Here is a 25,295-nt window from a genome sequence, read left to right on the forward strand (position 1 = left end):
GCGCTAAACTACTGCCAATGAGTTGTGGGGGAAAGAGAGATAATTTGTTCGTTCGAGTCACAAGCAGGTCTACAATGGTCATGACTTTTTGAACGTAAGTTTCCAAATCGGTATGATAATACTGGTAACTTTCAACTTACCACCGCAGAGTTTACCGTTGAATTCTTTACAGCGGTAATCATCACATTCACAGAATCTTCCTTTGAAGGTTTGGTTCGTCAGCTGAAATCGTGAAAAAAAAAAACAAGGGGGTGAAAAACAACGGTAATAGCAAACATGTCTACGGATTTTTTAAAAAAATCTTTTGGGGGTGAGGTTTCAAAATCTGTGCATTCATTCTTTTTGCAAAATGTTGGCCGAATCGTGCGGAAAAAATCAACTATGAAGATCAGGATATTACACTAAACATTTAAATTATTTTTCATAAATATTCAAATTCTCTCCAGTAAACATTTAAAATCTCTCCAGTAGGCATTCAATATCTCTCCAGTAGGCATTCAAAATCTCCAGTAAACATTTAAATCCTCTCCAGGAAGCATTCAAATCCTCTCCAGTTTGCATTCGGGTTTACTTAGGTATGTATTCAATTTTCTCTCAGTTGGCATTGAAATTCGTTTCTGTAAGCATTCAAATTTTACCCAGCAGGCAATAAAATTCTTGCTTGGTATTATTATATAAGAAAATATAGAAACCAGGAAATCCGAGATGCAGTTGGCATTGTTATTTACAACAAGAATGATGCACAAATATACTTACGTATCCAGCTTGGTAGCATTTACAACTTCCCTTCACGCAAGTTCCTCGATTTGAACAGACATCAATGGATCCACTACAAATAACAAAGAATGTAGAAACGTTTATACTTTTAATAAAAAAAAACTAATACAATCACCTGAAAATATATAATTTATCTAGATTTAGTTTCTCCGACTGTATGAAGTATTCCTGAAATTAAACCATGATAGCGTACAAAATGTTACGTAGTGGGGTTTGTGTACGTCACAGGTGTCTTGTGTACCCGTATATGTATATAATGGTCGTACTAAATTATGCAGATGATGCGACACTTTTTAGGTGATTTAAGAAAAAAAAATGATAAGTTGGATTATTTTGATTATTCGAACTATTTTTTTTTCACAATTTTTAGTTAATATAACCGCATATCTTCTCCAAATGTATCTTGTCGAAGTCAGGGGTATGTACGAATTCCAAAGCTAACCGTTTATTTAGTTTACGGGTGTAGGTTCGTTCAATCAGCCTTTACCTAGTAGAGGTTTGACGACTGAACAGCCAAACTTTAAGAGATTGTCTTTTTAAACTGATTTTTTTTGTAGTTCGTCCGTTACGCCACAAGACTTTGCAAACAAGCATATCTAAGTTCGAGCAGATACACCTGTATAATTCAAACCTGAAGCGACACTTTTTAAGGTAATTTAGGTAAAAAACAAAACAAAACGATAATTTGAATTATTTTGGTTATTCGAACTACATTTCTTTTTCTTTTTCCGGAATGTTAATCAATGTTTCGATTGATGTAATCTCAGATTTTCGTCAAGTGTATGTTGTCGAACTCAGCGATATTTACGGAATTTCGAAGCAACCTCTTTGTTTAATCTACGGGTGTTGCAGGTTTTCGTTTAATCAGCCATTGGTAGGTAGAGGTCTTAAAGTTCTGACGATTGAACCTTCAACCTCTAAAAGGCTGTCTTTTAAACTTAGTTTTATTTGTGTCCATTACGCCACAGAACTTTGCAATCAAACATACTCAAGTTCGAGCAGATACACGTAAAGGTCAGAGTTTACACCGACCGAAACTTTGTGAGAATAAAAAAGAGAACACTAAAATTAATATATATACATTTTACTTCTAATTAACGATTTCACTCTGATTTCTGACCTAAATTTCTTATTCAACTAGCAGGCCGCCTGGCGTTGCTCGATCGTAAAACACACATACATATTATATTTTAATTCATGCAAGGTTCCTGCTTAAAATTGCATGGTTAATTCGCATTTGATAATTGTCCAATATGCACTAACAATTTCAAGAAATTATACAAATTGTGTCTTCGGTAGTATTCGTTAGAATCAAAATAAACAGATCCAGTATTAGTCGTTATTTATCTCGCCATCGGCCTGACCGGCTGAGGTGCATACAAATGAATATCAAAAGGGTAAAAATTAAGCAACGTTGAGCTATCAATGTTTAATTTTATGCATGCGCAAAAGTAATAGCAGAAGTGACGTTTTATTTGACTTCTCCGGCAAAGGTCAAGTGTTTCGTTTTAGTTTTGACTCCTTAGCTGCAATTCCTGTCGGTTAAAAATCAAATTGAAAGTACACTACACGTCGGTATACACTATATATCAAGTTTCAAGTAGGAGACAAAATAATCAGAGAAGAGTCTGGTAGAGAGTTCTCACACACACACTGACAATGTCACTTATTGATGTAATGGTATAATCTACCACACGTTCATATATAAAATGAACTATGGATATATCGACCCTCTCACGTGACTGAGGCAGAAGGAAAAAGACAGGAAGAGAATAAGAAAATATGTCGAGTAACTCTTATGTCACATGTATTCCCTTGTAAATAAACCCCTTTGTCTTTCACCCATAACCCTGTGTTTCTTACTGTATTCTTCTTTAAAGTAAGGATGTAACACTTTATATATATATATATGTATATATATATATATATATGTGTGTGTGTGTGTGTGTGAGGGGGTGAAATTGAAAATACAAACTTTTGTAGGACACGGTTCTTTGTGTGAAAATAACGAGCTTAGGCAATTGGACAATGTGAAAACATAATTAATTCACTACTCGCACAGCAGCAGCCGTAGTTAGAAGCTTTGACTGTCGTTAGGGCGGTCGGATTTCGAACCTGGCTTGAAGTATATGCCTGTCTAGTCGCACTGATGAGCTGTGATACAACGAAACAGTACTGTATGTGGACTATATATATATATATATATATATATATATATTACATATTTCAATTATATATATATATTACATATTTCAATTATATATATATATTACATATTTCAATTATATGTATATATATTACATATTTCAATTATATATATATATTACATATTTCAATTATATGTATATATATTACATATTTCAATTATATATATATTACATATTTCAATTATATATATATTACACATTTCAATTATATATATATATATTACATATTTCAATTATATATATTACATATTTCAATTATATATATATATATATATATATATATTACATATTTCAATTATACATATATATATTACATATTTCAACTATATATATATATTACATATTTCAATTATATATATATATATATATATATATTACATATTTCAATTATACATATATATTACATATATCAACCATATATATATATATATATATATATATATATATATATATTACATATTTCAATTATATATATATTACATATTTCAATTATATATATATATATTACATATTTCAATTATATATATATTACATATTTCAATTATATATATATATATATTACATATTTCAATTATATATATATATTACATATTTCAATTATATATATATATAATTACATATTTCAATTATATATATATTACATATTTCAATTATATATATATATATATATTACATATTTCAATTATATATATATATATATATATATATATATTCCGTATACTACAACGTTTTTTCTTAAATTCTACATAATTTTGCAAAATATAAAAACCACGCATAAATAGAATTCAGCCTAATTGTAAAATGAAGCAAGTCATCTCATAAAATACGATAAAAAATGAATAATTAATTAATTAACGCTTGTTTGTTAAAGTAATACGCAGTTTGAAGGTTGTCTATGTATGTTTCAAATTCTTTTTGGTAATACGGAAAAAACAGGAACATACCTTTTTATGCAATACTTCCGCAACGTTGGTTCATCCTGTAAATATAAACATATATAAACATATAGAGAGATGAGACTTTAAATAAAACAATAATAACTTCACACTGAATATGCTAAAAAAAACTATGTAGAAAAATAATTATTGGAGAACTCAGTTCTGAATAATGATGTTATTCCTTAGCAAAGTTTTCGTCTCATAATGTATCGAAACTAAAAAGAGTGAATTTAGAAGCCAGCAAACAAAAGATTAGGGTAAATTAAATCAAATATACAATAAATAGATGCTAACATAGACCAATAACAGTTATTCTTTTTACCTACTTGGCTTATATTTTGTGTTTTAAAATAGTTTTAAATGCTATTTTATTATCTCAAATATTCACTTTAGCATACAAAGATGGCCGCTGGCATTATGCATTTGTCGGCAGCCATCTTTGTTGGCTAACCCCATCGTTAATGAATATTTTAGATAAATAAAGCGCATTTTAAACTAATTTAAGACACCAAAAATAACCATCTATAATTTAAATCTCACCTGTCTGTGAAAATGCATGTGTTTATGTTTGCATTTCTGTCTAAAACTTTCGATAGAGGCAACGGAATTTTATCAGACCGGTCTCAATCCATCCTTCGGACGACAAATATCGAAAAATAAATACGCATAAATCCTTTCACTACAGGGAGGGGTGGCATTTTCAGCCGATATTTTCAAAAGTCATCGCCTCTTTTCAATTGCATAGCCTTAACTTAAACCTGCATCACTTATGTTTTTGCGATGGGCGCAACAGCAAAGACGCCAGGGTTTATTTTCATGTTCTTTTGATCCTTCGCGGTACGGGTTCGAACCTACTTACCTACTACCACATTTTTTTGGCTCAACACACACTTCTAAACACCGGGCAACGCCGGGAACCCGGACTAGTAGGTATAAAGTAACTTTTTTGTTGTATTCGTAGAATTTGTGATGTCAGAATAACATAGAACAAATAGGCAAATGCACTGTGTTTGTCAACACAATTTATTCGTGGCAGAAATTAAAATAATTACAGACGATAGTAAATGTCCGGCATTGCATATCATCTTGCTTTTCTTTTCATAGAACTCTATCTATAAGGGGTGATAACTCTTACGTTTTTTTACTTAGAGCTATTCTCCGTTTATCGCTATAACACGTCCCCTTTGAAATATGATGCATGTAGGATATTTGGTGTGGGTTCTATTTGTAGATTTGAAGTTGGTTTACACATTTCTTATTGGACTATTCTTCGACTTGTATTTTTTTTTTACTGCATATTGTTTGAACACTTTGAGGTAATTCAAATTCAAATGTGTTCAGTAAAATATTTAATGGGATGTTATTTGATTATCTATTTAGAAGATATGAGTGAAGAAGTTGATTTAAATATTTGAGCCAAATAGATAATTGTACATCCATATCATAGATTACATTACCAGAACGACCTACTATGTGACCTTGTGTTTGTAGCATGTTCCTTTAATTTCAAACAATTGTAATTAATAATGATACTGACTCATCAAAATATCTGATAACGGTGCTATCGCTTCATCAAATGTGAAATCTCCTTGTTTTGGGTTTTTTTTCGGAAGGATGAAATTTGAATATCTTTCATGTTCTGCTGTGCCCAGCTTGCGAAGGAATGTAATTATCATGCGTCGCCCCTGGATGCGAACTCATAAATAATACTGATCTACAAAAGATTAAACAAATTGCTTGGCTACAATCAGGAAGAATCGAAACCAAAACGTTTAGCGCTCCAGTCGCGCTCCCTACCGTTTGAGCTATCGACAGATAGATGAGAAAGGTTTAAAATTAAACCGCGTCAATCTACGAATGAATTTGCGAATGTGCAAAAGTAATAGAAATATATCAACAAGTTTTGACGAACATTTTACATTTCAACTTTCAACATATTTCTCTACGCGTTATTCATCCATCCAAAAAAAGATTTTACTCGTTTTCAACGATCGTTGGTCTATGATTATTATTTCCTGTTTATTTCAGTGTGACTTAACCAGTAGTTTAAGAGTCTATCGGTTAAATATTTTCACACAGACACATTTTAATCATGTCGATTTCCTTTTGTCTTTTAAACATTTACCGTAACCTAGTGCACATGAACGCCTGCGAAACTATCAGCTTGCAGTGAGATTAGCAGTGGCAGCAGTAGGAAAACGCGCATATCACAGGAAGTGTGAGGGAGAAGAAGGAAAAAAGAGAGAAAAAAACCGTGTAAACGCTCAGGCGTGAAATGGTTGGCTTGGACGGCATGGTGTCAAAGAGGAAGTGTATACCGGGTAAGATAGACGATGGTGAGAGACTTTTGAGTGGTGTCGAAACAATAAAAATGGTAATAAAAAAACAAAATTTTGTTGAGAAAGAAAAAAAGTCCGACCCGAATTTTTATTTATTTGCTGATGTATTAATTCAATCCAATTTTAAACACAAGTTAAATACAATAGATAACAATCTGATGTTTGTGGCTAATTTGTTTGCTTTAATGACATTGACTAAATATATCCTCAATCCCCCCTCTCTCTACTATTATATAAAAGAATCGTATTAATGTCTCTGTGTGTATGTTCTTTATTGCGGTTGAACCGATCGTTATGAAATTTCATACTAAGATACTTTATGTGCCTGGCAGTGTTCTTAGATAGTTTTTTTTTATCAGAATATCTTCGATAAGTATCAATAATCGAAATAATCCGATTAAAGAAGGCACAGTCGATTTTTACCAAAGTTAACACCTTACGCCGTCTAACATACCAAGTGCAGTTAAGAAGTTTTATTATCTCACAAGCCCAAAGACCTGACATATAAAATAAACAATAGATTTTTTGATAGGACAGGTGTCTGCTGTTTGTCCAGTTGTAACGGCTACCATAAATCTCTGGTAAATTGCCAAAGAAATAATCAAATAAACGGAATTAGTAAATTAGTAAAAAGTATGAAAACAAACAAAAAATGCAAATAAAAAGAATCCTTACATAGACAAAAACAAATCAAATAAATTTACATATATAAAAAAATGAAATTTCATATGAAAAGAAAAATAAAATTAAATAAATTCATTCAGTTAAAAATACATAATATACTTTGTTATTTTCTTTAATTTAATCCCTTTTTTAGAATTTATTAGACAAAATTTAACTTTTATTTTACCGTGCCAATAAATATGATCATCACTGTATATATTAGTGTTGGGTGATTAATCGATATATATATATATATATATATATATATATATATATATATATATATATATATATATATATTTTAAATGATGATTTATTTAAATTTATTATGACTGTTTTCAAAGAACTGCCGAAGCAATTATCCAATCAGCTGCTACAAGACGACAATATCCAATAAAAGCTTCAAATTTATTAAATTACAAAAAATTTAACCGAAAATTATATTTGAACTGTCAGCGTGAAATTCATCTTTTCCCTGTGTTAAGAATGGCTTTCTGAATAAAAGAAGCTATTCTTAACGTCAACAAAAGGAGCAACGCCCTTCATTGCAATAAATGTTTTGCAGTCTGTATTTCAATATATCACGGATGTTTATGCTTCCCACGGGAAAATGCCGATGCGCTGTTCTGAAGAACTGAAAAATACACGTAAAATATATAACCCATATCGTTGTTGTATATTGACCGGCCAACGTCGGGAGGGGTTCTGGTCAACGATTATTATGATTATTTAAGCCAAAAACATTTGTCAGCTAAAATATATTAGCGAATAATAAAAAGGATTTACAATAAATATTTATTTACATTAATAGTTCCAGTAATGCTAACGTGATGTTTACTTGGTAGATGGACTTTAAGCTAATCATGATATAAACAAAGATATGTGACAAAAACCCAGCAAGGATTTTTTAGGCTACGCGTGGTGATGACGCAATGGAAAATACACATTTTGAGACGATCAGAGAGATCGGTTCGATACGCAACATGTTAGGCGACGAGTGGGGGGGGGGGGCTGACACGTTAGGCGACGGGCAAGGAGTTTGGAAAGTGACACCCGTGGAAGTCAGGAGGGTGCGACCTAGTAAGATGTAGCTGTATACAAAGCGTGCCGATTCTGAAAAAGAACCCAGCAGGATAAAAAATGAGATGTCCATTAGGTGTGTCAGAAACTACGTGAAAATATTGAATAATTCGACCCCTTGCCTTTCCAAGCAGATAACTACTCGAAAAATGTAATTCAAACCCTATTTTTTTCAATTAAAAGAGCAAGGACCAAGGTTTAATTAAAACAAAAAAAATATCAACGTGATTTTAAAAAAAATGAGGTTTTAAACTTCGGACTTTACAGGTAAATTTCTAATAAAACACTTCGTTTTTTGTTTTAAATTTCAATATATTATTTATTGGTCTTTTATCTTCAATTTGTGATGCATAACACTTTGGTGAGTAAATTATTATTTTTTTAATAGACATTTCAAAATGGGGGCATGAATTAATTCGATCCCCTATCTTTCCAAGCCTCTAACTACTCGAAAAATGTAATTCTAACCGTATTTTTTTTTCAATTAAGGGACTTAATCTTATAAAAAAATAAAAAAGGTTTTAAACTTCGGACTTTACAGGTAAATTTCTAAAAACTACTTCTTTTTTTTACATTTGAATATATTATTTATTGATTTTTTATCTTCAATTTGTGATATATAAAACTTTGGTGAGTAAATTAATTGTTTACTTTTTAATAGACATTTCAAAATGGAGGAGGGCGTGAATCAAAAAAAAAACTTTTGTCTAAAATATTATATTCGGTTTATTGGAAAGAGCATAAAATTTCACATTGACCCTGAAAATATCGTAAAAATAGAACCAATAAGAACAATTTTGATAGATTTTTAAAGTTTAAAAATTTAAAAATACGTAACTCGTAAAATTCAATTAATTTCATTACTGTTTTAAAAAAAATATTTCTATTACTTTTTATACAACTTTAATAGTTTATTTTGGAAGTATAATCTATAAAGAAAATAAACAACCCACTTTAAAAAGAGAAATGACGAGTTTTTTTTTTATATTTTATTGGCAGTTTCGTGTTAGGGGTGTCAAAAATTCCTACAAAAATTCTGATACACTTACATGTCCATATATAATCCTGTCCGGAGAAAAGCAATTTTTCAGGACGCACGAAATGGGGTTACAGGTGCGTGGCTTTTGCTAATGTTCCAACGGAAAGCGATGTTCGTATCGTCCGTCGATAAACTGTTAATATATGTATACACACATCAACACACAAACGAGAACATTAAACAATAACAGATGAAAACACGATTAAGGGCGATTATAAATGTTATCCATACTGTTACAACTATACACCAGACGAATCACATATCAACACATTTAACACTAATAAGCTATATACACAGTTTAGAGTCCATGAATAGATTTTATGGAGATGAAGGGTTACTTCTTTTATTAAACTTAAGCGCAAAATATAGCGTTTACGCACCCGTTTATCTAGTTGACAATTATGGCTGTGATTTGCACACCTAATTTCACGTGTATTATATCCCAGCGTATTGTAGACACTTATTTTATGCTATAGTTCTAAAAAAAATTATAATACATAAAATACATAATATAAATACGTACATCAAATTCTTCGCAGGTCTCGCCATAGAATGGCTTCTCGCAGATGCATTGGTTTTGTTCACAAATTCCGTTTCCACCGCAAACTTTCTGTGAGAAAGTAAAAAAGCAAGAACGTATATTTTTTAGAACAAATCTATTTCAAGTGTATTTCGAATTTTCACAACCGAATTTTACTCATACTTTATCCGTCAAACACCCGTGGCGTAGCGGATAAAGTACTTAGTAAACTCAGTTTTAACTGAAACTCTTCGAGAAGTTGAAAGATCAAAATCTCAGTATATGCGATACTAAGAATACAATTCCGAATTATTGAAAACTCCCATCTTGTTCTGGCAGACGGAACTGTAGAATGCTACTCCCATAAAAGGTTTCGTTAGAAATATCGTACAGATTCCTGAGTCTGAAAAGATGTCCGAATAATCTAAATAAAACGAACTAGCAGGACCTGTCGAAATTCCACGGTAGTTGAAAAAAAATTGAATACATTAAAAATAAAATTAATAAAAACTGAAATTAATAAAAAATAAAATTAAAAAACAACGACGAATTTCAAACGATTTTTAGTAAATTCTTATTTAACCTCTTAGAGTTAAAAATAATTAATTTTTAAAAATTTATATTTTTTTCAATAAAAATTCAACGCACAACTAATTTATATATTTTATTGGAATTCATTATTGAGATGAGTATTATTTATTATTTTTTTTTTATTGCGGGCTATTATTCTCATCTTTTCTTTGTTGTTTTAGGACGTTTTGGCCAACTATTCATCTGGCCTTTGTCAAGTGGTATCCGCGACGGGATAGGAACTTTGAAAGACCTGACTGCATTCACTGCAATTATTGCCTTCCGTAGTTGTTCTCGTCTCACCACGTTTTGGCCAAGTAAGCCTCTGGCCGGCTTTGGGTAGGATTGAAACCGCTATCTTCAGACAATTCGAATAAAATATATATACCATTCGGTATGGAGTCGACCATAGAAGAGCAGATAATAAATAAATATGAATTTATAAAACCAAAAAATTCAACCTTGTTCGCCCTTCGGGGCCCGTGGCGCAGTTGATAGAGACGTTGAATCTCTACGGTTCCAGGTGATAATTGTCTGAAGACAGCGGTTTCAAACACCCGACCAGAGGTTTACTCGGTCAATACGTTGTGAGACGGCAATTACAGAAGGCAGTAATTTCAGTGGATGCAGTCAGGAGATTCAGGGTTTCTATCTCGTCATGGTTACCACCGGACGAAGGACAGAGGAATAGTTAGTCGAAACCTCATGAAACAACTAAGAAAAGATTAGAATAATTGTCCGCAAGAAATAAAATTAATACCCAACTAATTATTCCGTTGTTTTCTTTTCTTAATAATTTTTAATACAAATTATAAAAGAACCAATGTCAATTAACTGCACATATTTTTTTTTAATTTTAGAAAGGAACCAAAAATAAAAAAAAAAATATCCCCTCTCAACATGACCAATTTTAAACCGTAAACAGACAGCCATGTTTGTTTTGTTTTGAAAATTTTTAAAGAGAAAATGGGTATAATGATTTTTAACTGATAAAGAGCGACTATAAAAAGAAGTAATTCGTTTCTCATTAATTAATGTTTGCGATGGTGATAGTTTTTTTGTGACACTGAACATACGGACAAGTAAATTATAATTTAAATAGCGGAAGACAAAGCCAAAAAGCGGAAGTCGATATCCGATGCACCAAATTGTTCACCGGCTGGACGAACAACGCTCTCATTTGTATATTCCTGTCAATACATTTTGTTACTCTCTTTTTTTTAGATAGGAGTCAACACTTATAGAGGCGCGGGCGCCACTCGAGGATAAGGGTTAATGAGTGTACAGTAGTCAGTAGGATAATATCGTAATGATCGTAAGTAGTAGAAATTTGGTAAATTGAATTACTTAAGGGACGGTTCAACAAGAATTTATTTACTTTGGACTTGAAGACAATCAGATTGTAGTAAGCCAGAAAGCAGGGAAACGAAACAGAGTTCCACTGGCATGCAGGTCTAAGAAAGAAACTCTGTTCATGGAATCTACGTTTAGGTTTAGGCACTTTTTGTTTTACACATTGATCACCACTTATCAAGGCCCGGAACCACTCAGGGATAAGGGTTATTGCAAGTACATTACCTTAGTGTGGAGCTTTGATGAGGTGTTTACTTAAGGGGGCAGTTCATTAGGAATTTGTTAACATTGGACTTGAAGACATCCAAGTTGTAGTCCGGAGGGAAGCAGGCAGACGGAACAGAGTTCCACTGGCGTGCAGTGCACTGATAAAAGTGGAGAAAATTATTGATAGTGGGTTCAGCTTGATGAGTATTTTTTGTGACAGTTTGGCGAGGCAGGAACCATAGATTGGAGCTCAGACGAGCATTTGCCATGAAAATAATGATGAAACATATACAGTCTTGCAACGAGAAAGAGAAAACGACATCGCCACTAGACTACGAAGTCTATTTTGAACTTTGTCAAGGCGGGATAAGGTCTTTCTAGCAGCTCCTGTCCAGATGTGTCAACAATACTCCATCCGTGGACGTACCTGGCTTTTATATAGGTAGAGAATTGCATCAGGAGTGAGTTATCTAATGGAGCGGTAAAAGGATCCCACCATTTGTCTGTTCTCGTGTTCTATTTTCCATGTGACTCTTAAATAGGGCCATCCCAGAAAGATAATAATTGTTTATAGAGTATGAGATGACAAAAGGGCTCATCCTAGCCTTTGCAAGTACAAACGTATGAACTTGGTGTGTTAAAGATTTATTTCAGCTACAGGGTAGCATGCTCTTGTTCCGTTAGCCATGGTCGCATTCTTAGTATCGCACTGGAGACTAAACATTCAATGTTACGGTTACGTCGAATTGAATTATTCTTCGAACCTTATCCTTTAATAACACATGATATCAAGATCCTCAAGTTCGAGAATATATATACACCTGAAGAAGGTCGGGTGTTACCTCCGCCGAAACGTTGAGTGAATAATATTGAAGATAAGATCAATAGTCTTAATATTCCAAACAATATAACTTGTCAATTTGCATTTAAAAAATCCGAAGCATAAAATCTATTTCATCATCATCATCATCATCATCATCATCATCATCATCATCATCATCATCATCATCATGTAAACGAAAAAAAAAACATCATCCTCACTTGAACATGGCAGATTGTAAACGTTTCAATTAAATCTGAAATATGACATACGTTTTAGAAATGATTGAGCATATTTTAATTATGAAAATGCGACTTCCTGAGTGGCTTTCAAATATATCGGTTTTCAAACTTGCTCTTCATATAACGATATGTGTGCCCGCGGCAACGCAAGATGATCTTGCTGGCATGTGACGTTCTTGTTAAATTTTAAAGAACAAAATTCTACAAATAAATTAAATATAGCGAGAAACACAAATATAATTCCCAAGAATTGGTATATTCGAATAACGTGTGATCTGTGACCCTGCCGTGATTGTTTGTATTTGGGATGGCCGCAATCAGTTGACAATGCGAAGGGAAGGAGCCGCAGAGATGACAATAAAAGCATTGGAAAAACGCAAGTTTAAGATTTGTTTCTGCTGAGCTGAAGAATATACGTCGTTGTGAGATACCCCCCCCCAGATTTGAGGATGTGGTCGTCAAATAAAATTGTTAGATCTTGAGAACTTAAGAACAAACACACACACACACACAATCAACATAGATAGAAAGTATAATTTAGTCAATTTCCAACTCAGTATTGTTACATTTATTCAAATAAGTATTTTCATACAAGAAAATAACAACTGTCGAATTGTTATTTATTTTCCTGACCTCAGCGCCTCAGCGATTGGTTTGGTTTCATATCAACCCTTTTCAGATTATTTAAATCCGGATCCAGTGATTTTGAAGAAAACGTTTTAATAGAATATATTTGGGTTTTTTTTCATGTCAGTTTCTAGTACCTGTTTTTTCATGTCAGTTTCTAGTACCTGGTAGGGTCAACTAACAGTACCTGTTAGGGTCAACTATGGGTTAAAACCCATAGTTGACCCTAACAGGTACTACAACTTTGGGTCAGAGTGGACCTGAAAACAATTGCAATTAAGGGGTAGCTGCACACTCCCCAAAGCCCACAAGCTGGAGCCTCATAATCGGATATAGTTTAAGGTCATATCCAGGACCGCTTCTCAGTGACACAACTCTGATAACCAACACTGGATAATACCACTTATGATCTAGACAACGTGAGTGCTAAATTGAGGAAGCAGGACAGCTCGAACTGTGCGGTCTTCATCAGAACGCAACCTTTTTCGAACTGGTACCAAGTGACCACTCAGAATCTAGGAACGGCCAAAGTCAAGTACGTCACCGTAAGGAAGGGGAGAAAAGCGATATATTTATTTTAATATAGTTTTCATAACTCTGGCGTATTTTTTTTTTAGTGTTTTCGTGTTATGACGTTTAATCTGAAGGTGATTTATTTCCTATTTTGTGTAATTCGGTTAAATATTTTCTGAGTCTGAAAATAATTAACCATGTTTACTTATAAATACAGGGTGTTCGCTAGAAAAGTGAGAAATTTGAAGGTCAACTAAGATCATGAATAAAATGCGGGATTCTATTTTTTTTTATTAGTTTCCGTGTGAGTGTTGTAAAAATAAATCGTTGCTTGGCGCTGCATTGAAGTGTACGGACGACATTTTGAGTATCTAGGAGTATAATTTAACATTTGTCTTAGATAAACTTTGTAAACATTATTTTTTTGCAAAAATAAATCGATGTTTGACAAATTCCCCGCTTTTCTAATATCAAATCGGAATCAAACGAAGTTTTTGCCGATTTAAAATTTCATCTTGAAAATAATAAAATTTCATCTTGAAAATAATAAAATTTCATCTTGAAAATAATAAAATTTCATCTTGAAAATCTTTATTCATTTGTTCTTCTTAACTTGATTCTATCTGTCAACCAGCTTACAAATAACTTCCACGTCTGCAAGAGCTGATCGCAATATACACTGGCAGAAAATTTCCGAAAACGTGGAGAAAGTCGTGTTAGTAGGTGATACCATAAAGCTGTACATTATTATTCGATCGACCATAAATCCATTCGAAAGCAGAAACAAGCTCATCTTCTATCAAAAACGCGAGCCTATCACCTTTACGAGCAGCTTTGACATTGGACTGATCGCTTAACCATTTAAATTAAACATTCTCAGATTCTAACTGTTCTTCTGCGGTTTATGTATGTGTCTTAACGTCCTAATACTGACGAAATACTGTATGACATCTGAAAACTTCCTCAAGACTGAAACGATGACGTCCTGCTTCATTTTACCAATAATTGTGATAACATAAATTACATTTGAGTTTAAATATCCATTCTGCAAAGCGGCAACATCCTTTACAACGATCTAATGGTGCCTCTTTTCTGTTCGCAAAATACCCGTCCATAAGAACGTTTAGGAAATTTTATATGCTGACATGATGCGATGAGAACGGAACTTACCCCGTTTGAACCGATGCATTTCTCTGATTTAAGGGTTGTCTCGCATGCCTGGCCTTTATAGTTTTCTCGACATCCACACTGTCCGCAATGACATTCTCCACGTTCAGGGCCTGAAAATGTAAATACACGAGTTTATGGGGTTTTTAATATTTTTTGTTTATCCTTTTCCCTTTTTTTTTTTTAAATTATATTCACACACAACAAAACACATAGCCACTTAGATGTATGGGGCTAATAATTGGGGTCATGCCAAACAAAGATTAAAATGTTGGTTTACGTTGCATTAGACTTTCTACATTTCAGTACAGTAAGGGAATCAGGTAGCAGAAACGGAATTCCAAAGTCTAACAGTTCTAGGGCAGAATTTCTGAAATTTACGTATATAAACAATGAAGAGGTGTGATTTTGTTCCTATGCAGGTCTGTCGGGTATATGTACGTCGAGCGGGCACAAATGCAACACAGGTACAGGAATGCAAGATTGCAGAGACAAGGGTTGGATCCTGGTGAAAAAAGTGGAAAAAATAATTGAATACCATTTCAAGGACCCTATCTGACCGCCCTTGACAATGGATTTGTTGTCAGATTTTCAAGTCAGATTTAAACTGAAGGTCAGTCCTATAAGCTTGACCAATGTACACTTTGTTAAGGTAAAAGACATCCATTCAAAAAAGGGGGAAGTAAATCACAGGGTGTTGGTAGTAAAAAAATTATAAGTAAAGAAAAACAACAGTAAATTTGTCCGTTTTTAAGCCCCCCCCCCAGACACACAAATGCAAACACAGAACGGAAAATGTCTCCTCTATGCCATATGATGTGTGTTAATAAAAACTAATTCAAATCAAAATCGAGAATAGTAAGGAAGGGACGAATTATCGTACTGGAAATCTCGCGAGACAGAGGCAAACGATCATAACAAAAGATCAGAGCAGGACCAACTACAGTCTTCCGCTCTACCAACTGAGCTATCGCGAGAAGCAAAAGCCGGAGCGGCATTTGTTAATATTTGTAAGGAATTTAACTTGTGTAAAATAAAGAAGAAAAGAGTAGAATTTGTAGAGAAAATAAATGAAGAGAAGAATAATTCATCGAAATACAATTCGTGATTCGAACCATCGACCTAAGGATAACAGTACAACTAACTACAGTCCTCGACTCTAGCAACTGAGCAATCGTGAGAAGCTATAAGTACGGCGACTTTTTTTAAAATTTGTCAGTAATCAAACTTGTGTATAGTAAAAAAGAAAAGAGAGAAATAGCGAAAAATGTCGTAAAGGACTGAAAAAAGAAAAGCATGAATACCCAACTCAAAAACCTCGCGTGACGGATTCGAACCATCGACCTAAGGATAACAGTACAACTAACTACCGTCCTCCGCTCTACCACCTGAGCATTCGCGAGGAGCTATACGCGTCCCAGATTTTGTCAAGATTTGTAGGTAATTTAACTTGTTCCTAGTACAGAAGAATAGAGGGAAATAAAGAAAAATGTCGTAAAAAAAAGAAAAAAAAGAAAAGAATACATAACCAAACTCAAAATCTCGCGATACGGATTCGAACTATACACCTAAGGATAACAGTAAGACCAACTACAGTCCTCCGCACTACCAACTGAGCTATTTCGAGAAGCTGTCGATGCCACTGCTTTTTTTTTGGAATTTCTAAGTAATTTAACTTTTGTATAGTAAACAAGAAAAGAGAGAAATAGCGGAAAATGGCGTAGAGGAATGAAAACAGGAAAATACTAAATAACCAAACACAATATCTCGCGAGACGGATTCGAACCATCGACCTAGGGATAACAGTAAGACCAACTACAGTCCTCCGCTCTACCAACTGAGCTACTGCGAGAAGCTATAGACGGCGCTGCTTTTCAAAAAATTTCTAAGTAATTTTACTTGTGTATAGTAAACAAGAAAAGAGAGAAATAGTGACAAATGTCGTAGAGGAATGAAAACAGGAAAAGAATAAATAACCAAACACAAAATCTCGCGAGACGGATTCGAACCATCGACCTAAGGATAACAGGAAGGCCAACTACAGTCCTCCGCTCTACCCTTTGAGCTATCGCGAGAAGCTGCCGACGGCGCTGCTTTTGTTTAAATTTCTAAGTAATTTAACTTGTGTATAGTAAACAAGAAAAGAGAGAAATAGCGAAAAATGTCGTAAAGGAATGAAAACAGGAAAAGACTAAAAACCCAAACACAATATCCCGCGAGACGGATTCGAACCATCGATCTAAGGATAACAGTAAGACCAACTACAGTCCTCCGCTCTACCAACTGAGCTATCGCGAGAAGCTATAGACCGGGCTGCTTTTCTTAAAATTTCTAAGTAATTTAACTTGTGTATAGTAAACAAGAAAAGAGAGAAATAGCGGAAAATGTCGTAAAGGAATGAAAACAGGAAAAGACTAAATAACCAAACACAAAATCTCGCGAGACGGATTCGAACCATCGACCTAAGGATAACATTAAGACCAACTACAGTCCTCCGCTCTACCAACTGAGCTATCGCGAGAAGCTATAGACGACGCTGCTTTTCTTAAAATTTCTTAGTAATTTAACTTGTGTATTGTAAACAAGAAAAGAGAGAAATAGCGAAAAATGTCGTAAAGGAATGAAAACAGGAAAAGAATAAATAACCAAACACAAAATCTCGCGAGACGGATTCGAACCATCGACCTAAGGATAACATTAAGACCAACTACAGTCCTCCGCTCTACCAACTGAGCTATCGCGAGAAGCTATAGACCGGGCTGCTTTTCTTAAAATTTCTTAGTAATTTAACTTGTGTATTGTAAACAAGAAAAGAGAGAAATAGCGAAAAATGTCGTAAAGGAATGAAAACAGGAAAAGACTAAATAACCAAACACAAAATCTCGCGAGACGGATTCGAACCATCGACCTAAGGATAACATTAAGACCAACTACAGTCCTCCGCTCTACCAACTGAGCTATCGCGAGAAGCTATAGACGACGCTGCTTTTCTTAAAATTTCTTAGTAATTTAACTTGTGTATTGTAAACAAGAAAAGAGAGAAATAGCGAAAAATGTCGTAAAGGAATGAAAACAGGAAAAGACTAAATAACCAAACACAAAATCTCGCGAGACGGATTCGAACCATCGACCTAAGGATAACATTAAGACCAACTACAGTCCTCCGCTCTACCAACTGAGCTATCGCGAGAAGCTATAGACCGGGCTGCTTTTCTTAAAATTTCTTAGTAATTTAACTTGTGTATTGTAAACAAGAAAAGAGAGAAATAGCGAAAAATGTCGTAAAGGAATGAAAACAGGAAAAGACTAAATAACCAAACACAAAATCTCGCGAGACGGATTCGAACCATCGACCTAAGGATAACATTAAGACCAACTACAGTCCTCCGCTCTACCAACTGAGCTATCGCGAGAAGCTATAGACCGGGCTGCTTTTCTTAAAATTTCTTAGTAATTTAACTTGTGTATTGTAAACAAGAAAAGAGAGAAATAGCGAAAAATGTCGTAAAGGAATGAAAACAGGAAAAGACTAAATAACCAAACACAAAATCTCGCGAGACGGATTCGAACCATCGACCTAAGGATAACATTAAGACCAACTACAGTCCTCCGCTCTACCAACTGAGCTATCGCGAGAAGCTATAGACCGGGCTGCTTTTCTTAAAATTTCTTAGTAATTTAACTTGTGTATTGTAAACAAGAAAAGAGAGAAATAGCGAAAAATGTCGTAAAGGAATGAAAACAGGAAAAGACTAAATAACCAAACACAAAATCTCGCGAGACGGATTCGAACCATCGACCTAAGGATAACATTAAGACCAACTACAGTCCTCCGCTCTACCAACTGAGCTATCGCGAGAAGCTATAGACCGGGCTGCTTTTCTTAAAATTTCTTAGTAATTTAACTTGTGTATTGTAAACAAGAAAAGAGAGAAATAGCGAAAAATGTCGTAAAGGAATGAAAACAGGAAAAGACTAAATAACCAAACACAAAATCTCGCGAGACGGATTCGAACCATCGACCTAAGGATAACATTAAGACCAACTACAGTCCTCCGCTCTACCAACTGAGCTATCGCGAGAAGCTATAGACCGGGCTGCTTTTCTTAAAATTTCTTAGTAATTTAACTTGTGTATTGTAAACAAGAAAAGAGAGAAATAGCGAAAAATGTCGTAAAGGAATGAAAACAGGAAAAGACTAAATAACCAAACACAAAATCTCGCGAGACGGATTCGAACCATCGACCTAAGGATAACAGTAAGACCAACTACAGTCCTCCGCTCTACCAACTGAGCTATCGCGAGAAGCTATAGACCGGGCTGCTTTTCTTAAAATTTCTTAGTAATTTAACTTGTGTATTGTAAACAAGAAAAGAGAGAAATAGCGAAAAATGTCGTAAAGGAATGAAAACAGGAAAAGAATAAATAAACAAACACAAAATCTCGCGAGACGGATTCGAACCATCGACCTAAGGATAACAGTAAGACCAACTACAGTCCTCCGCTCTACCAACTGAGCTATCGCGAGAAGCTATAGACCGGGCTGCTTTTCTTAAAATTTCTTAGTAATTTAACTTGTGTATTGTAAACAAGAAAAGAGAGAAATAGCGAAAAATGTCGTAAAGGAATGAAAACAGGAAAAGAATAAATAACCAAACACAAAATCTCGCGAGACGGATTCGAACCATCGACCTAAGGATAACATTAAGACCAACTACAGTCCTCCGCTCTACCAACTGAGCTATCGCGAGAAGCTATAGACCGGGCTGCTTTTCTTAAAATTTCTTAGTAATTTAACTTGTGTATTGTAAACAAGAAAAGAGAGAAATAGCGAAAAATGTCGTAAAGGAATGAAAACAGGAAAAGACTAAATAACCAAACACAAAATCTCGCGAGACGGATTCGAACCATCGACCTAAGGATAACATTAAGACCAACTACAGTCCTCCGCTCTACCAACTGAGCTATCGCGAGAAGCTATAGACCGGGCTGCTTTTCTTAAAATTTCTTAGTAATTTAACTTGTGTATTGTAAACAAGAAAAGAGAGAAATAGCGAAAAATGTCGTAAAGGAATGAAAACAGGAAAAGACTAAATAACCAAACACAAAATCTCGCGAGACGGATTCGAACCATCGACCTAAGGATAACATTAAGACCAACTACAGTCCTCCGCTCTACCAACTGAGCTATCGCGAGAAGCTATAGACCGGGCTGCTTTTCTTAAAATTTCTTAGTAATTTAACTTGTGTATTGTAAACAAGAAAAGAGAGAAATAGCGAAAAATGTCGTAAAGGAATGAAAACAGGAAAAGACTAAATAACCAAACACAAAATCTCGCGAGACGGATTCGAACCATCGACCTAAGGATAACATTAAGACCAACTACAGTCCTCCGCTCTACCAACTGAGCTATCGCGAGAAGCTATAGACCGGGCTGCTTTTCTTAAAATTTCTTAGTAATTTAACTTGTGTATTGTAAACAAGAAAAGAGAGAAATAGCGAAAAATGTCGTAAAGGAATGAAAACAGGAAAAGAATAAATAACCAAACACAAAATCTCGCGAGACGGATTCGAACCATCGACCTAAGGATAACAGTAAGACCAACTACAGTCCTCCGCTCTACCAACTGAGCTATCGCGAGAAGCTATAGACCGGGCTGCTTTTCTTAAAATTTCTTAGTAATTTAACTTGTGTATTGTAAACAAGAAAAGAGAGAAATAGCGAAAAATGTCGTAAAGGAATGAAAACAGGAAAAGAATAAATAACCAAACACAAAATCTCGCGAGACGGATTCGAACCATCGACCTAAGGATAACATTAAGACCAACTACAGTCCTCCGCTCTACCAACTGAGCTATCGCGAGAAGCTATAGACCGGGCTGCTTTTCTTAAAATTTCTAAGTAATTTAACTTGTGTATAGTAAACAAGAAAAGAGAGAAATAGCGGAAAATGTCGTAAAGGAATGAAAACAGGAAAAGAATAAATAACCAAACACAAAATCTCGCGAGACGGATTCGAACCATCGACCTAAGGATAACATTAAGACCAACTACAGTCCTCCGCTCTACCAACTGAGCTATCGCGAGAAGCTATAGACCGGGCTGCTTTTCTTAAAATTTCTTAGTAATTTAACTTGTGTATTGTAAACAAGAAAAGAGAGAAATAGCGAAAAATGTCGTAAAGGAATGAAAACAGGAAAAGACTAAATAACCAAACACAAAATCTCGCGAGACGGATTCGAACCATCGACCTAAGGATAACATTAAGACCAACTACAGTCCTCCGCTCTACCAACTGAGCTATCGCGAGAAGCTATAGACCGGGCTGCTTTTCTTAAAATTTCTTAGTAATTTAACTTGTGTATTGTAAACAAGAAAAGAGAGAAATAGCGAAAAATGTCGTAAAGGAATGAAAACAGGAAAAGACTAAATAACCAAACACAAAATCTCGCGAGACGGATTCGAACCATCGACCTAAGGATAACATTAAGACCAACTACAGTCCTCCGCTCTACCAACTGAGCTATCGCGAGAAGCTATAGACCGGGCTGCTTTTCTTAAAATTTCTTAGTAATTTAACTTGTGTATTGTAAACAAGAAAAGAGAGAAATAGCGAAAAATGTCGTAAAGGAATGAAAACAGGAAAAGACTAAATAACCAAACACAAAATCTCGCGAGACGGATTCGAACCATCGACCTAAGGATAACATTAAGACCAACTACAGTCCTCCGCTCTACCAACTGAGCTATCGCGAGAAGCTATAGACCGGGCTGCTTTTCTTAAAATTTCTTAGTAATTTAACTTGTGTATTGTAAACAAGAAAAGAGAGAAATAGCGAAAAATGTCGTAAAGGAATGAAAACAGGAAAAGACTAAATAACCAAACACAAAATCTCGCGAGACGGATTCGAACCATCGACCTAAGGATAACATTAAGACCAACTACAGTCCTCCGCTCTACCAACTGAGCTATCGCGAGAAGCTATAGACCGGGCTGCTTTTCTTAAAATTTCTTAGTAATTTAACTTGTGTATTGTAAACAAGAAAAGAGAGAAATAGCGAAAAATGTCGTAAAGGAATGAAAACAGGAAAAGAATAAATAACCAAACACAAAATCTCGCGAGACGGATTCGAACCATCGACCTAAGGATAACAGTAAGACCAACTACAGTCCTCCGCTCTACCAACTGAGCTATCGCGAGAAGCTATAGACCGGGCTGCTTTTCTTAAAATTTCTTAGTAATTTAACTTGTGTATTGTAAACAAGAAAAGAGAGAAATAGCGAAAAATGTCGTAAAGGAATGAAAACAGGAAAAGAATAAATAACCAAACACAAAATCTCGCGAGACGGATTCGAACCATCGACCTAAGGATAACATTAAGACCAACTACAGTCCTCCGCTCTACCAACTGAGCTATCGCGAGAAGCTATAGACCGGGCTGCTTTTCTTAAAATTTCTAAGTAATTTAACTTGTGTATAGTAAACAAGAAAAGAGAGAAATAGCGGAAAATGTCGTAAAGGAATGAAAACAGGAAAAGAATAAATAACCAAACACAAAATCTCGCGAGACGGATTCGAACCATCGACCTAAGGATAACATTAAGACCAACTACAGTCCTCCGCTCTACCAACTGAGCTATCGCGAGAAGCTATAGACCGGGCTGCTTTTCTTAAAATTTCTTAGTAATTTAACTTGTGTATTGTAAACAAGAAAAGAGAGAAATAGCGAAAAATGTCGTAAAGGAATGAAAACAGGAAAAGACTAAATAACCAAACACAAAATCTCGCGAGACGGATTCGAACCATCGACCTAAGGATAACATTAAGACCAACTACAGTCCTCCGCTCTACCAACTGAGCTATCGCGAGAAGCTATAGACCGGGCTGCTTTTCTTAAAATTTCTTAGTAATTTAACTTGTGTATTGTAAACAAGAAAAGAGAGAAATAGCGAAAAATGTCGTAAAGGAATGAAAACAGGAAAAGACTAAATAACCAAACACAAAATCTCGCGAGACGGATTCGAACCATCGACCTAAGGATAACATTAAGACCAACTACAGTCCTCCGCTCTACCAACTGAGCTATCGCGAGAAGCTATAGACCGGGCTGCTTTTCTTAAAATTTCTTAGTAATTTAACTTGTGTATTGTAAACAAGAAAAGAGAGAAATAGCGAAAAATGTCGTAAAGGAATGAAAACAGGAAAAGACTAAATAACCAAACACAAAATCTCGCGAGACGGATTCGAACCATCGACCTAAGGATAACATTAAGACCAACTACAGTCCTCCGCTCTACCAACTGAGCTATCGCGAGAAGCTATAGACCGGGCTGCTTTTCTTAAAATTTCTTAGTAATTTAACTTGTGTATTGTAAACAAGAAAAGAGAGAAATAGCGAAAAATGTCGTAAAGGAATGAAAACAGGAAAAGACTAAATAACCAAACACAAAATCTCGCGAGACGGATTCGAACCATCGACCTAAGGATAACATTAAGACCAACTACAGTCCTCCGCTCTACCAACTGAGCTATCGCGAGAAGCTATAGACCGGGCTGCTTTTCTTAAAATTTCTTAGTAATTTAACTTGTGTATTGTAAACAAGAAAAGAGAGAAATAGCGAAAAATGTCGTAAAGGAATGAAAACAGGAAAAGACTAAATAACCAAACACAAAATCTCGCGAGACGGATTCGAACCATCGACCTAAGGATAACATTAAGACCAACTACAGTCCTCCGCTCTACCAACTGAGCTATCGCGAGAAGCTATAGACCGGGCTGCTTTTCTTAAAATTTCTTAGTAATTTAACTTGTGTATTGTAAACAAGAAAAGAGAGAAATAGCGAAAAATGTCGTAAAGGAATGAAAACAGGAAAAGACTAAATAACCAAACACAAAATCTCGCGAGACGGATTCGAACCATCGACCTAAGGATAACAGTAAGACCAACTACAGTCCTCCGCTCTACCAACTGAGCTATCGCGAGAAGCTATAGACCGGGCTGCTTTTCTTAAAATTTCTTAGTAATTTAACTTGTGTATTGTAAACAAGAAAAGAGAGAAATAGCGAAAAATGTCGTAAAGGAATGAAAACAGGAAAAGAATAAATAACCAAACACAAAATCTCGCGAGACGGATTCGAACCATCGACCTAAGGATAACATTAAGACCAACTACAGTCCTCCGCTCTACCAACTGAGCTATCGCGAGAAGCTATAGACCGGGCTGCTTTTCTTAAAATTTCTAAGTAATTTAACTTGTGTATAGTAAACAAGAAAAGAGAGAAATAGCGGAAAATGTCGTAAAGGAATGAAAACAGGAAAAGAATAAATAACCAAACACAAAATCTCGCGAGACGGATTCGAACCATCGACCTAAGGATAACAGTAAGACCAACTACAGTCCTCCGCTCTACCAACTGAGCTATCGCGAGAAGCTATAGACCGGGCTGCTTTTCTTAAAATTTCTTAGTAATTTAACTTGTGTATTGTAAACAAGAAAAGAGAGAAATAGCGAAAAATGTCGTAAAGGAATGAAAACAGGAAAAGAATAAATAACCAAACACAAAATCTCGCGAGACGGATTCGAACCATCGACCTAAGGATAACATTAAGACCAACTACAGTCCTCCGCTCTACCAACTGAGCTATCGCGAGAAGCTATAGACCGGGCTGCTTTTCTTAAAATTTCTAAGTAATTTAACTTGTGTATAGTAAACAAGAAAAGAGAGAAATAGCGGAAAATGTCGTAAAGGAATGAAAACAGGAAAAGAATAAATAACCAAACACAAAATCTCGCGAGACGGATTCGAACCATCGACCTAAGGATAACAGTAAGACCAACTACAGTCCTCCGCTCTACCAACTGAGCTATCGCGAGAAGCTATAGACCGGGCTGCTTTTCTTAAAATTTCTAAGTAATTTAACTTGTGTATAGTAAACAAGAAAAGAGAGAAATAGCGGAAAATGTCGTAAAGGAATGAAAACAGGAAAAGAATAAATAACCAAACACAAAATCTCGCGAGACGGATTCGAACCATCGACCTAAGGATAACAGTAAGACCAACTACAGTCCTCCGCTCTACCAACTGAGCTATCGCGAGAAGCTATAGACCGGGCTGCTTTTCTTAAAATTTCTTAGTAATTTAACTTGTGTATTGTAAACAAGAAAAGAGAGAAATAGCGAAAAATGTCGTAAAGGAATGAAAACAGGAAAAGAATAAATAACCAAAC

At 34.9% G+C, this 25,295-nt stretch overlaps 1 protein-coding gene and 38 non-coding genes across 39 annotated transcripts in view; all 39 read right to left on the reverse strand.

Moving 5' to 3' along the window:
* Positions 1-25,295, reverse strand: part of LOC145254717 (uncharacterized) — a 281,182-nt gene that overhangs the window by 81,783 nt on the left and 174,104 nt on the right. The window contains exons 14-18 of the mRNA XM_080113438.1: positions 15,066-15,175; positions 9,567-9,653; positions 3,929-3,963; positions 757-829; positions 141-222 (exon numbers count right to left, since the gene is read on the reverse strand). Of these exons, the coding sequence (XP_079969564.1) occupies positions 141-222; positions 757-829; positions 3,929-3,963; positions 9,567-9,653; positions 15,066-15,175 (387 nt within the window). The remainder of the gene's footprint in view (positions 1-140; positions 223-756; positions 830-3,928; positions 3,964-9,566; positions 9,654-15,065; positions 15,176-25,295) is intronic.
* On the reverse strand, positions 16,828-16,914 carry Trnay-gua (transfer RNA tyrosine (anticodon GUA)). The gene is given in 2 exon segments: positions 16,828-16,863; positions 16,878-16,914. It is a non-coding gene; the product is annotated as a tRNA-Tyr (tRNA).
* On the reverse strand, positions 17,051-17,137 carry Trnay-gua (transfer RNA tyrosine (anticodon GUA)). The gene is given in 2 exon segments: positions 17,051-17,086; positions 17,101-17,137. It is a non-coding gene; the product is annotated as a tRNA-Tyr (tRNA).
* On the reverse strand, positions 17,274-17,360 carry Trnay-gua (transfer RNA tyrosine (anticodon GUA)). Its single transcript is given in 2 exon segments — positions 17,274-17,309; positions 17,324-17,360. It is a non-coding gene; the product is annotated as a tRNA-Tyr (tRNA).
* On the reverse strand, positions 17,497-17,583 carry Trnay-gua (transfer RNA tyrosine (anticodon GUA)). Its single transcript is given in 2 exon segments — positions 17,497-17,532; positions 17,547-17,583. It is a non-coding gene; the product is annotated as a tRNA-Tyr (tRNA).
* On the reverse strand, positions 17,720-17,806 carry Trnay-gua (transfer RNA tyrosine (anticodon GUA)). Its single transcript is given in 2 exon segments — positions 17,720-17,755; positions 17,770-17,806. It is a non-coding gene; the product is annotated as a tRNA-Tyr (tRNA).
* Positions 17,943-18,029, reverse strand: Trnay-gua (transfer RNA tyrosine (anticodon GUA)). The gene is given in 2 exon segments: positions 17,943-17,978; positions 17,993-18,029. It is a non-coding gene; the product is annotated as a tRNA-Tyr (tRNA).
* Trnay-gua (transfer RNA tyrosine (anticodon GUA)) lies at positions 18,166-18,252 on the reverse strand. Its single transcript is given in 2 exon segments — positions 18,166-18,201; positions 18,216-18,252. It is a non-coding gene; the product is annotated as a tRNA-Tyr (tRNA).
* Trnay-gua (transfer RNA tyrosine (anticodon GUA)) lies at positions 18,389-18,475 on the reverse strand. Its single transcript is given in 2 exon segments — positions 18,389-18,424; positions 18,439-18,475. It is a non-coding gene; the product is annotated as a tRNA-Tyr (tRNA).
* Trnay-gua (transfer RNA tyrosine (anticodon GUA)) lies at positions 18,612-18,698 on the reverse strand. Its single transcript is given in 2 exon segments — positions 18,612-18,647; positions 18,662-18,698. It is a non-coding gene; the product is annotated as a tRNA-Tyr (tRNA).
* On the reverse strand, positions 18,835-18,921 carry Trnay-gua (transfer RNA tyrosine (anticodon GUA)). The gene is given in 2 exon segments: positions 18,835-18,870; positions 18,885-18,921. It is a non-coding gene; the product is annotated as a tRNA-Tyr (tRNA).
* On the reverse strand, positions 19,058-19,144 carry Trnay-gua (transfer RNA tyrosine (anticodon GUA)). Its single transcript is given in 2 exon segments — positions 19,058-19,093; positions 19,108-19,144. It is a non-coding gene; the product is annotated as a tRNA-Tyr (tRNA).
* Trnay-gua (transfer RNA tyrosine (anticodon GUA)) lies at positions 19,281-19,367 on the reverse strand. Its single transcript is given in 2 exon segments — positions 19,281-19,316; positions 19,331-19,367. It is a non-coding gene; the product is annotated as a tRNA-Tyr (tRNA).
* Positions 19,504-19,590, reverse strand: Trnay-gua (transfer RNA tyrosine (anticodon GUA)). Its single transcript is given in 2 exon segments — positions 19,504-19,539; positions 19,554-19,590. It is a non-coding gene; the product is annotated as a tRNA-Tyr (tRNA).
* On the reverse strand, positions 19,727-19,813 carry Trnay-gua (transfer RNA tyrosine (anticodon GUA)). The gene is given in 2 exon segments: positions 19,727-19,762; positions 19,777-19,813. It is a non-coding gene; the product is annotated as a tRNA-Tyr (tRNA).
* On the reverse strand, positions 19,950-20,036 carry Trnay-gua (transfer RNA tyrosine (anticodon GUA)). Its single transcript is given in 2 exon segments — positions 19,950-19,985; positions 20,000-20,036. It is a non-coding gene; the product is annotated as a tRNA-Tyr (tRNA).
* Trnay-gua (transfer RNA tyrosine (anticodon GUA)) lies at positions 20,173-20,259 on the reverse strand. The gene is given in 2 exon segments: positions 20,173-20,208; positions 20,223-20,259. It is a non-coding gene; the product is annotated as a tRNA-Tyr (tRNA).
* Positions 20,396-20,482, reverse strand: Trnay-gua (transfer RNA tyrosine (anticodon GUA)). The gene is given in 2 exon segments: positions 20,396-20,431; positions 20,446-20,482. It is a non-coding gene; the product is annotated as a tRNA-Tyr (tRNA).
* Trnay-gua (transfer RNA tyrosine (anticodon GUA)) lies at positions 20,619-20,705 on the reverse strand. Its single transcript is given in 2 exon segments — positions 20,619-20,654; positions 20,669-20,705. It is a non-coding gene; the product is annotated as a tRNA-Tyr (tRNA).
* Trnay-gua (transfer RNA tyrosine (anticodon GUA)) lies at positions 20,842-20,928 on the reverse strand. The gene is given in 2 exon segments: positions 20,842-20,877; positions 20,892-20,928. It is a non-coding gene; the product is annotated as a tRNA-Tyr (tRNA).
* Positions 21,065-21,151, reverse strand: Trnay-gua (transfer RNA tyrosine (anticodon GUA)). Its single transcript is given in 2 exon segments — positions 21,065-21,100; positions 21,115-21,151. It is a non-coding gene; the product is annotated as a tRNA-Tyr (tRNA).
* Positions 21,288-21,374, reverse strand: Trnay-gua (transfer RNA tyrosine (anticodon GUA)). The gene is given in 2 exon segments: positions 21,288-21,323; positions 21,338-21,374. It is a non-coding gene; the product is annotated as a tRNA-Tyr (tRNA).
* Positions 21,511-21,597, reverse strand: Trnay-gua (transfer RNA tyrosine (anticodon GUA)). The gene is given in 2 exon segments: positions 21,511-21,546; positions 21,561-21,597. It is a non-coding gene; the product is annotated as a tRNA-Tyr (tRNA).
* Positions 21,734-21,820, reverse strand: Trnay-gua (transfer RNA tyrosine (anticodon GUA)). Its single transcript is given in 2 exon segments — positions 21,734-21,769; positions 21,784-21,820. It is a non-coding gene; the product is annotated as a tRNA-Tyr (tRNA).
* On the reverse strand, positions 21,957-22,043 carry Trnay-gua (transfer RNA tyrosine (anticodon GUA)). Its single transcript is given in 2 exon segments — positions 21,957-21,992; positions 22,007-22,043. It is a non-coding gene; the product is annotated as a tRNA-Tyr (tRNA).
* On the reverse strand, positions 22,180-22,266 carry Trnay-gua (transfer RNA tyrosine (anticodon GUA)). The gene is given in 2 exon segments: positions 22,180-22,215; positions 22,230-22,266. It is a non-coding gene; the product is annotated as a tRNA-Tyr (tRNA).
* Trnay-gua (transfer RNA tyrosine (anticodon GUA)) lies at positions 22,403-22,489 on the reverse strand. Its single transcript is given in 2 exon segments — positions 22,403-22,438; positions 22,453-22,489. It is a non-coding gene; the product is annotated as a tRNA-Tyr (tRNA).
* On the reverse strand, positions 22,626-22,712 carry Trnay-gua (transfer RNA tyrosine (anticodon GUA)). Its single transcript is given in 2 exon segments — positions 22,626-22,661; positions 22,676-22,712. It is a non-coding gene; the product is annotated as a tRNA-Tyr (tRNA).
* Trnay-gua (transfer RNA tyrosine (anticodon GUA)) lies at positions 22,849-22,935 on the reverse strand. Its single transcript is given in 2 exon segments — positions 22,849-22,884; positions 22,899-22,935. It is a non-coding gene; the product is annotated as a tRNA-Tyr (tRNA).
* On the reverse strand, positions 23,072-23,158 carry Trnay-gua (transfer RNA tyrosine (anticodon GUA)). The gene is given in 2 exon segments: positions 23,072-23,107; positions 23,122-23,158. It is a non-coding gene; the product is annotated as a tRNA-Tyr (tRNA).
* Positions 23,295-23,381, reverse strand: Trnay-gua (transfer RNA tyrosine (anticodon GUA)). The gene is given in 2 exon segments: positions 23,295-23,330; positions 23,345-23,381. It is a non-coding gene; the product is annotated as a tRNA-Tyr (tRNA).
* Trnay-gua (transfer RNA tyrosine (anticodon GUA)) lies at positions 23,518-23,604 on the reverse strand. Its single transcript is given in 2 exon segments — positions 23,518-23,553; positions 23,568-23,604. It is a non-coding gene; the product is annotated as a tRNA-Tyr (tRNA).
* Trnay-gua (transfer RNA tyrosine (anticodon GUA)) lies at positions 23,741-23,827 on the reverse strand. Its single transcript is given in 2 exon segments — positions 23,741-23,776; positions 23,791-23,827. It is a non-coding gene; the product is annotated as a tRNA-Tyr (tRNA).
* Trnay-gua (transfer RNA tyrosine (anticodon GUA)) lies at positions 23,964-24,050 on the reverse strand. Its single transcript is given in 2 exon segments — positions 23,964-23,999; positions 24,014-24,050. It is a non-coding gene; the product is annotated as a tRNA-Tyr (tRNA).
* Trnay-gua (transfer RNA tyrosine (anticodon GUA)) lies at positions 24,187-24,273 on the reverse strand. Its single transcript is given in 2 exon segments — positions 24,187-24,222; positions 24,237-24,273. It is a non-coding gene; the product is annotated as a tRNA-Tyr (tRNA).
* On the reverse strand, positions 24,410-24,496 carry Trnay-gua (transfer RNA tyrosine (anticodon GUA)). The gene is given in 2 exon segments: positions 24,410-24,445; positions 24,460-24,496. It is a non-coding gene; the product is annotated as a tRNA-Tyr (tRNA).
* Trnay-gua (transfer RNA tyrosine (anticodon GUA)) lies at positions 24,633-24,719 on the reverse strand. The gene is given in 2 exon segments: positions 24,633-24,668; positions 24,683-24,719. It is a non-coding gene; the product is annotated as a tRNA-Tyr (tRNA).
* Positions 24,856-24,942, reverse strand: Trnay-gua (transfer RNA tyrosine (anticodon GUA)). Its single transcript is given in 2 exon segments — positions 24,856-24,891; positions 24,906-24,942. It is a non-coding gene; the product is annotated as a tRNA-Tyr (tRNA).
* Positions 25,079-25,165, reverse strand: Trnay-gua (transfer RNA tyrosine (anticodon GUA)). The gene is given in 2 exon segments: positions 25,079-25,114; positions 25,129-25,165. It is a non-coding gene; the product is annotated as a tRNA-Tyr (tRNA).

The sequence above is a fragment of the Euprymna scolopes genome, chromosome 30, assembly GCF_053919585.1.
Source record: "Euprymna scolopes isolate OS-2025 chromosome 30, ASM5391958v1, whole genome shotgun sequence".
Classification (NCBI taxonomy): Eukaryota; Metazoa; Mollusca; class Cephalopoda; order Sepiida; family Sepiolidae; genus Euprymna; species Euprymna scolopes.